The 10,128-nt window shown below is 35.5% G+C and overlaps 2 protein-coding genes and 1 non-coding gene across 3 annotated transcripts; 2 read left to right on the top strand and 1 right to left on the bottom strand.

The window, feature by feature from the left end:
• Window positions 1-2,944: 2,944 nt before the first annotated feature.
• LOC116144755 (probable cyclic nucleotide-gated ion channel 5) lies at window positions 2,945-3,334 on the top strand. Its single transcript, XM_031430189.1, has one exon. The coding sequence runs from the start codon at window positions 2,945-2,947 to the stop codon at window positions 3,332-3,334; it is 390 nt and encodes a 129-aa protein (XP_031286049.1).
• A 3,316-nt stretch (window positions 3,335-6,650) lies between these two features.
• On the bottom strand, window positions 6,651-9,794 carry LOC116144754. Its single transcript, XM_031430188.1, has 3 exons — window positions 9,683-9,794; window positions 7,808-7,990; window positions 6,651-7,636 (listed from the first exon to the last, which is right to left on the bottom strand). Exons 1-3 carry the CDS (start codon window positions 9,792-9,794, stop codon window positions 6,651-6,653), a joined length of 1,281 nt encoding a protein of 426 aa, XP_031286048.1.
• Window positions 7,459-7,565, top strand: LOC116144776. Its single transcript, XR_004130320.1, has one exon. It is a non-coding gene; the product is annotated as a small nucleolar RNA R71 (small nucleolar RNA).
• Window positions 9,795-10,128: the final 334 nt, after the last annotated feature.

Below are 10,128 nucleotides of genomic sequence, written 5' to 3'. Positions count from 1 at the left end.
CAAACTTTCCAAGACCACTTTTAAAATATCAGGCACCAGTATATGGAACTTTCACTTAGATTCTAGAATTGGAAAATATCCTAACAAGCAATGAAAACATGACACTTGTACTAAAGGTCTGACTAGAAAAATGTTTACACAACTGACTTAAATGTGCCCACATATTTGCACTAAGTTCAAACTAAAGAAATGTGTACACATTTATGCAATATGTTACGACATGTGTAAACAACATACATGATTGTGTTTAACCAAATAAATGTGCAAACATAAAAAATGAACATGCACACACATCTTCATAAGTTGACAAAAAATACTTACAATCTCCTCATTTGTCAAACTTATGAACGAAGCACAATCTTGATCAAAGGACCAACACAAACCTATCTCAAACAATATCAAAATTACAAGTATAGAGACAAGAAAGAATTAAAACAAACTACACGACATATCTTCATGAAACATCATTACCACAAAAACGTAAAGATATGAAAGCAACAAAAAATTTAAAAATAATAATAATAATAATAATAAACTCCTCCTTAGCAAAAGAACTCCTTTTGGGTACCTAACCACTTCACATTCCAACCAACATTAACAAAAAGTTTAACCAAAAAAACAGTTCTAAAATATAACCACCAACAAAAATCTAAATTCAAAACATAACACCTACTCCCCCTCTTCATTCATAAGGTTTGAACCAAACCTTCAATGTCTACTAGAACTTCGAGTAGGAATTTTTCCTCTTGCAGCTTTTGTCTTGACTTTTTTGCATCCACGAGAAGTAGATGACTGTTGTGGAGTAGATTTAGAAGCTTGAGGCTGAGTAGACTCAACAAGATTAGACGTAGCAAGGGTTGGGGAGACTTGAACTTGAGTAGTCTGTTCAAGATTTTCTACTGGTTGAATTGGAGATTTTAAGCAGCAGCATGGACTTCTTCATGAGTAGTTGGAGGAGAAACAGAGGCAGCATGAGTGGTTGGAGGAGAAACAGAGGCAGACTTTCCCTTTTGCACCAAATCTTCAAGCTTGTCCATTCTAGCAATCATGGAGGACTAAAGATCTACTATGTTCTAGAGCATTTGTTGCTGCATATCACCAACTATCTTTTCCAAGGCTTGCATATCATCTAAAAGCTTGGACTACCAAGTGTTAGTTTTAAAGGAACCAACAGTTGAAGAAAAAGGAACATCCTTTGGAATGTTAGGAGCAGAGATTGATTTCTTAAAAGAAAATGAAGTGATAAACTTAAGCTTCAGATAAGTCTCATTTGCTTGTCTCTTAGGTTGGTAGGGTGAAATGATTTTATGAATTAGTGAGGGGAAAAACAAGGCTTGGGAGGTGCTTTTTGACTTAGCATCAGCCTTAATGTCTGTATTGATCATGGAAACAAGATTTATTCTTTTTCCAGCTCCTACACCATAGATCAGTTGAGCCTTTTTTATCCTAACTGAGGAGTTGTGTAGGGAAGGTAACCAGTTAGTCAGTGTAATTTTGAACAGAACCTTATAAAAGGTTTTTAGCACATTTGGTTGGAGGTGTTCACACTCAAGCCATTTAGAAATGGACCCACTTGTCAAATTTTGGGCCATTTCATCCAAGTTTTGGACACTTAACACAACGGGTTCCTCAACTTTAGGCAAATCAAGAGTAGACCTAATCACATCAACAGAAAAATCTACCCAACAAACTTTAACAAACACCTAGTTGAAAAGGGGGCCAAACTTATCTATTTTACTGCTAAAATTAGCATAAAACTCTTGAACAAGAGTTTGAGAGGGGATAGTTAGATTGCTAATAGATTTATCCCAATTCCTATTCAATAAAATCAAGAAAATTTTAGGAAAATCTTCCAACCTAACATGGGCTCCATAGATAATGGGTCTAGAAACAATATGCTTTCTAAAATGTGATTTTGCCATACGAGAGACAAAGGTAAGGTGTTTACCAACATTTGAAGCTTGAGCAACAACCTTTCATTTCTTATTCTCTTTTGGGGACTATGAAGGGTTCTTGGAGGCTTTGGATTTTGTAGTAGAGCCCTTGGTATGTTTCAGCTTTTTGATGGGAGGATCTTCTAATGAAGATTTTCATCACGAAGTAAAGAAAAATCAAGAAGAAGAAGAGTAAAGCTAAGGTTTAGAGAGAGAGAATTTTGGAATTTTAGGATTCTTCATTAACTGTAGAATAACAGAAAAATGGGCTAATTTATACTAGCCATTTACAATACGTGGCTTTTTTTTTGCATATTACTACCTATTACAATATTTTGTAAACATTACAAACTAATCCCAGTAGCAAGCTTGTAAATTTCACTTTCACATTACCATAAAAACTGTAAACTAGAGACTTAGAAGGCCTTTCTGCACCTTCTCTTTACTCAATATCCTCCCTAAACCAAAGCATCTTTCTAGGATCATTCTTCACCTTTATCTTTACTCAATATCCTCCCGTAAGCCAAACCACCTTACTGAAATCATTTGTTGATTTTTCAACTTACTCAACAACAACTTCCCTTAATCTGGCCACCTTACTTTGAGCCACCTGACTTTGTACAACTGATTCATCTTACACTTAATTTGAAGTTAAAACATGTAACAACAAATTTGCAATGTCCACTATGTCTGCAAAGCATAAGCATTCATCAACTAGAATTTAAGTTCTAGCAGAAGCAACTTAAAAAAAAAAAAAAAAAAAAAAAAAAAAAATATCGTCAACTCTAAGAGTCAACTGAAGTGATAGGTTCTTCTACAGGTATGGATGATACCATATTCAGTTTGTCCTTGAGAATTAGAAATCTGTGAGCAGCAAGTGCTTTTGTTAAAGCATCAACAACCTGGTATTCAGAAGACACATATTGAACACATAACCTTTTTTCAACAACCAACTCCCTCATGTAAAAGATTGCTTTGCTGGTGTTTTATAGGTGCCTCTATTTGAGAACATGGATGAGAGGTTACTTGATGCCATTTGTGAGCACCTGAAGCCGTGCTTATTTACAGAGCACACTTATATAGTCCGAGAAGGAGATCCAGTTGACAAGATGTTGTTTATTATATGTGGCCGCCTTGAGAGTGTAACTACAGATGGTGGAAGAAGTGGGTTCTTTAATCGTAGTTTTCTGAAAGAAGGAGACTTCTATGGCGAGGAGCTTTTGACCTGGGCACTGGATCCCAAATCTGGCATTAACCTCCCATCCTTTACCCAGACGGTGAAGGCTATGAGAGAGGTTGAGGCTTTTGCTCTAGTCGCTGAAGAGTTAAAATTTGTGGCCACTCAATTCAGGCGCCTTCACAGTAGACAGGTTCAGCACACCTTCAGGTTCTACTCATAACAGTGGAGGACATGGGCCGCATGCTTCATCCAAGCTGCATGGCGCCATTATTCCAAGAGAAAGAAAATGGAACATTTCCGCAAGGAAGAAGAAGAAGCAGAAGCAGAAGCAGAAACATCAGATGGCGTCCAAAACAACACAAGCAGAGGTTCATATAGTATCGGTGCCACCTTCTTAGCTACCAGGTTTGCAGCAAATGCACTTCAAGGTATACACCAAAACAGGAACGCCAAGACCGCCCGGGAATTGGTGAAGCTATAGAAGCCTCCGGAGTCAGATTTTACAGCAAAAGATGCTGATTGATATGTGTGATGTATTAAAAGTAATTTAACATGCAGATGAATTGCCACTTTTCTGAATAAACAATCCTTTACTTCAACTAGACAAACAAAATAAAGTTTATATCTAAACTATCCTAAATCACTTCCGTAGATTATCACGATTGCATTTAGCATATGCAACAAGCTTTTAAACCCCTAGGCAGCCCTAGTTGGACGAGTTATAGTCTCGTGAGAGTTTCCAGCGATGATACCCACAAACATCCAAACCTAACCTCACCTATACTAAAAACTAAAAACTTAAACAAACATTTTAGGATCCATACATATAATCATCCCAAAAATTGTGTCAATGTGAACAAATAGAATAATTAACAACACGCAAATGCAAAGAATAAGTGAATTTCAACTACACTTTTGTTATTGACTCTCTCATAATCATTAACAAACCATTCATCCAAAAACCCAGATGATTTTATGCATAGCTTCCATAGGCAAAGTACGAAAATAAAACAAATATGCAATCAAACTCTATAGGCTCACTTTTCCAACCACTCTCCATTAATGTAGAATCCAATCACTACCTCGGATCATTAGGTCTTTTTCATGGTTGTAACGTTAGGCTAGGTTAATGGTTTATGAAAGAACGGAAATGAATTTTTAACAAAATGTAAGAGACTTAATATTTTACAGTAAATGACCATGAATAATCTCTTTCTTGCTTCCCTTCTCATTCACCCTTTACCCTTTCACATTGATTGAACTCTTCCTTCCAACATTAGCACAAACCCTCATGTAAGGTACCTCATTTCAAGTTCTTCTTCCCAGCTACTTCTTCCTATTTTTCTGCAAATTTTGTTTTTTTTTTTCTTTTTTTTAAGGAAGGTAGTAACTCAAAAAAAAAAAAAAAACAAAAAAAAAAAAAAAAATCCGTCTACTCCACCTTGCTTCTACTATCATTTTTTCTTTTCATAACCCCCATCCTATCTCATTGCACATACTCAGGTTGTGGTCCAAAAGATATATTCATTTTCTTCTACCCCACTTCTTTTCATGAGCTTTTCTTATAAGGTCACCCTAAATTAAGTCTCTCACAATAAGATGGGTTGGAAAGTGTTTTAGGCTTCATCATCAAGGTGAGATATAATAGGTTTACAACAAAAAAATAAGGCTTACCAAGTGTATACTAATAGGCTCAAAGGGTTAACTAGGGATAAAGTAATATAGGTTGGCTTGAAATGCTCAATCGTTCCAAAGAAAATTGCCTAAATCATATCCTAAGCAATGCAGATTCTAGGATTTCTCCTCAAGTGGTTATCAAATAGGTTCTAGAGTTTATGCACAATTTTCACAAAAAAAATATTATTGCCCATAAAAACACACATAAAACGTCTCTAAGTTTATGAATTACTCAACCAATCAAAACCATTTTTAAGAGTGTCATAACTAAATGCAATTGTTATCTACTATCATCTTTACATTACGCAAAAGTTAATAAAATCTCAATGTTACAAATTCTCTATCATGGTCTTATCAATGACTTATGTATGAGCAACACACCTAAAAAAATTTCACCCAAAAGCTTTTAAAGAGATAATTCAAAGCAAAAGATATTCAAAATGTCCATTGAATGAAACTAAATTTGGCCATAAAAAATAATTCCTTACCCCCAACGTTAGATATGAACATTGTCCTCAATGTGCAAAGAGAACAACTACAATACTCTTCGTGCGTAACATTTATGTGGAGGTAGTTTGTGAAGCCATGCATATTGTTTGTTGTATCCAATAGTCATTGGGAATCTAGTCAAAAGAAAACAAACTATGCGTCTTTCTTGGCCAATTTAGTGTGCATAAAAGAAATTATGGGTGAAACATAAACAACTAACATATCAAACCAAACCAAAGTTATCACAACTTAACACATTAAACAAAAATCTAAAATAAATTCAAAACAAAAACCAAAATTAAAGTAAAGAGCTTGGGTTGCCTCCTAAGAAGCACTTTATTAGAGTCGTAAGCTCGACTTTTCAAATCCTTCAATCTGGATCATCTAGGAAAATCCAAACCCTTCTATCCTTCAATGCACCATACACATAAGGCTTCAATTGTTGTTCATCTACCTTTCAAATTCAACCTCCAAAGTCCTAAAATTGACAACACATTTTTCTAGGGGTAAACGAGGGTATTTTTCTTCTAAGGTCTCAGCTACTTTATCATCAAAGATGCTAATCTCAAAGCAAGTATCTAACTTGGGTGGAAATTTCATAGTATCAAAAACATTAAATTCAACTTGTTCATACTCTACCCTCAAGATTAGTTTTCCTTTATGAACATTTATCAGCATGCTACCCATAGCTAAAAATGGCCTTCCTAATATTAAAGGTATGTTGTGGTCTTCTTCCATATCAAGAACTACAAAATCTACTGGAAAGATAAATTTGTCTACCTTTATTAGGACATCCTCCACCACTCCCTTAGGATATGTTATGGATCTATCCGCCAATTGAAGATGAATTGTGGTTGGCTTCACCTCTTCTAAACCAAGTTTCCTAAAAATAGAAAATGACATCAAGTTAATGCTAGCTCCTAAATCACATAAAGCTTTATCAAAATAAAAACTACCAATTGTGCAAGGAATATTAAAACTCCCTGGATCTTTTAATTTCAGTGATAGTTTCTTTTGAAGCAACGCGCTACATTCCTCGGTGAGCATGACCATCTTATGTTCTTCAAACCTCTTTTTATGTGTAAGGATCTCTTTTAAGAACTTGACATACTTCGGCATTTGCTCCAACATATCTACAAAAAGAATATTTACGTGTAAGCTTCTAAACATATCCATGAACTTACCAAATTGTTTGTCTAATCTTTGCTTCTATAGTCTATGAGGATACAGAAGAGAGGCTTCATCTTTCTTCACATCTTGGGCTTTGTTCTCAAGTTCTGGTTTTGTGCCTAGGCATTGTGTTGAGGCATTCTTCATTCTGGATTTTGTGCCTAGGCATTGTGTTGAGGCATTGTCGGTTCTGTCCAATTTCATATCTTTAGCTTTTTCCTCAGTTTTCTTGATTCTTTTAGCTCCTTGCCACTTCTCAACATGATGGCATTGAGTTGCTCCTTTGGATTCTTCTTGATATCACTCGAAAGCATTCCTTGAACTCTTCCCACTAAGATACTATGAATTTGTCCCATTTGAGTTTCAAGGTTCCTTATGGATGCAGATTGATTTTGCAACAAGACTTCATATTTCTGAAGTTGAGCTTCATTCTTGTCAAATCTTTTACCCGATTCCTCCATAAACTTTATAAGCACATCCTCCAAATTTGATTTCGCCTCTTGAACTTGAACACTAGGAGGTGGCTTAGGATAATTGTTGTTACTCCAAGAACAATTTGGATGATTTTCCCATGCTGGAGTATATGTGCTTAAGTATGGATTCCCTTGCCCTTTTTGAAAATTGTTGACATAATGCACTTGTTCGGGTTGAGCAAACAGACTTCCTTCTTGGCAATCTCTAGATAAATGATTTCCTACACAAAATTCACATGTTAGAGAATGAGTTTTAATAGCATTTACCTTTAGGGCAACTCCCAATTGCTTTTGAATGGCTGAAAGTTGAGTAGCCAACGCAGTGTAGCCATCGACTTCATGCACTTCCGCTACTCTCCTAGGAACATTCCTTTCCAAAGGTCTCATGTAATTGTTGCTAGCCATCACCTCAATCAATTTATAGGCTTTCTCTAGTGTTTTATTATTCGGAGCTCCTCCACTTGCAGCATCAATCATCACTTGTATATTTGGCAGCAACCCATTGTAAAACGTCTGTACTTGTGACGATATTAGCAGCCCATGGTGAGGACAGCTACGTAAGAGATCCTTATATCTCTCCCAAACTTCATAGAGTGACTCCATATCTTGCTGGAAAAAATTAGTGATGTCACTCCTCATCTTAGCAAACTTGACAGGTGGGAAAAATTTCGTAAGGAATGCTTGAGCTAACTCATTCCATGTAGTAATACTTCCTGATGGCAGAGAAATCAACCAAGCCTTAGCTTTATCCTGAAGAGAGAATGGGAAAAGTCTAAGCCTAATTGCATCATCGGATACTCCATTGTGTCTAAATGTGTCGCATAGCTCTAGAAAGTTTGCGATATGTAGGTTGGGATCATCATTAGGTAACCCTGCAAATTGACCCGAATGTTGTATCAATTGAATAATTTCTGGCTTTATCTCGAAGGTATTTGCTTGAATCGGTGGTCTCCTAATACTAGAAGCACATCCCTCAATAGTAGGTCTTGAGTAATCCTTGAGTGCCCTTTGAACTCCTCCTCTTCCTGTATCTGCCATTGAAACTAACTCCTCTATACGGTCCAACACTAAAAGTACAGAAATAAAAATTAAAGCACTAAAAATAATAATAATAATAAATAAATAAATAAAAATAAATTACAAACCAAATTAGCCACTAAATATATAGCTTGTATTGATATTGATAATATAAAATTCCCCGGCAACGGCGCCAAAAACTTGTTGTTGATTTTCGCAAGTGTACGAAATCGTGCAAGTAATAAAGTATATAAATACGGATATCGAACCCAAGGGAATTACTATTATCAATTACCAATTAAATTATCCTATTACTATTTGATCAATCCAAATTGTATCAAGGAAAATCTAAACTAAATTAACAATTGAAATTAAAAAGAGAACAATTAAAACAAACCTTTGGGTTAAAACAAGATGACTAGACCTAGGGCATAGACTTCACACCAACTCTTATTCATATGTATCGATCACTTATGCTAATTTTATTAAGCTCTTCCTACAGGTCAAACTCCTTAAATTTCCAATAACTTTCTCTTAAACAATTATTAAATTAACCCCTAATTACTAACACGAATTATCTCTAATCAGATTTAAGCAATTGAAGATCATTACGCTCTATAGAGTTTACCAAAACCTCACAAGTCACGGTAACCTATCTCTAGCATTCGCTCAACCTTTGGTTTTATTACCGTAGACCAACTAAGTATCATCTCTCGATCTCAACCTAGTCCATTAGTTCATTCAATTCTTGGGTCCTTAAGAATCAAAAGCGTTATGTATAATAGTAAAACTTAGGAAGAATTCTTAATAAAAATTAACAATCAAAGATCAATACATAATCAAGAGATTGGGCTACATCTTAGCCCTAGAGAATAAATTAGTTCATAATAAACATGAAAGAAACAATCATCTTTATTAAAATAATAATCATGAGTTTATAAGAAAAGAACAAGGAAAATTTCTCTATATTGTGAATCAAAGCTCCAGAACTTCTGTTACTTCTTTTCTCTGCAAATTTTTCTCCTCTTCTTCTCACCAAGGAATCCCCCCAAAATAATGCTAAAAGACTTCTATTTATATCTCACAAGGGTTAGGGTTTTATTTTCCTTAATTCTATTTGGTTTAGGACTCTTAACCCTATTCTCCTACCTAAAAACGGATAACCAGTTTTTAGCTTTCGTGATTGTGCCCCGGCACTGTGCTGCGGCACAGTAGCTACTGGCCTTCTTCTCGCATCATTCCACTATTCTTCAAAGATAGTGATTTTTGAACTCGATAACGATAAAATTTGAAAAAGTGGTAAACATATAAAATATAGCACTTTCAATCAGCTTTCTAACAGTCCAAGAATAGTATTAATCCGAATTCTACAGCTCAAGATATTCTCAAAATACCAAGATATGCTCAAGCTGGAACGTAATCTAGAATCTTCTCTTTACTTCAACTTCCATAACTTTTTCTATTCAACTCCGATTCTTGATCCGCTTGTTTCCACTCGTCACTAATTCCGTTACCAACATGATTCTTCATCCGAGCAAACATTTAAGCACTAGTAGCCTGAAAAACACTAAAAAACACCCGTGATTCCGTAAAAGACAATTATGAAAATATTAAACAACTTTACCAAATTAAGCCTGATTTCCCACAATTAATCCCCAAAAACCACTAACTAAATGTGTATTTCCAAGCTCTTATTAGGCATGGTCAAAATCAAACCCTATTGGAGTAGTATTTCTGAAGACCTTCTCTTCTCCATTGTGTAAATTCTCCCTCTATGACTCCATATCCTTTGCCTTTGTGCTGTTTGTCGCTCATTTCGCTCCATAATTCCTCTTCCTCCACAACAATACTCATTCTTTGATTCGATTCTAACCACGATCGACTTCCTTAAAGGCGCAAACCCAGATGAGAATGAGTTCTGACTTAATGGTATCCACTGTTTACGCCATTGAGCCCGTCAGCAAAATCTCCAATACCCACGAGGAAGAAGGTCATCAAACCTGGGTGTCAAAGTACAATAGTCAAATCCAGAGAGTCCAAATCATTGATCCAATTTCTGGCTCAGAATGTAAAAACTTGTTTGATCAGTTACCAAAGTCCTTAAATTATTTGCATTATCGGGTTACTGAAATAACTAAATCACATGAACTTGAATCAACTACAGAACAGCTAAATGTTTCAAAAGTGA

This window comes from Pistacia vera, unplaced genomic scaffold (assembly GCF_008641045.1).
Source record: "Pistacia vera cultivar Batoury unplaced genomic scaffold, PisVer_v2 Contig455, whole genome shotgun sequence".
NCBI lineage: Eukaryota > Viridiplantae > Streptophyta > Magnoliopsida > Sapindales > Anacardiaceae > Pistacia > Pistacia vera.
Note: the sequence above shows the minus strand (reverse complement) of the source record. Positions and strands in the feature narration are given on the sequence as shown.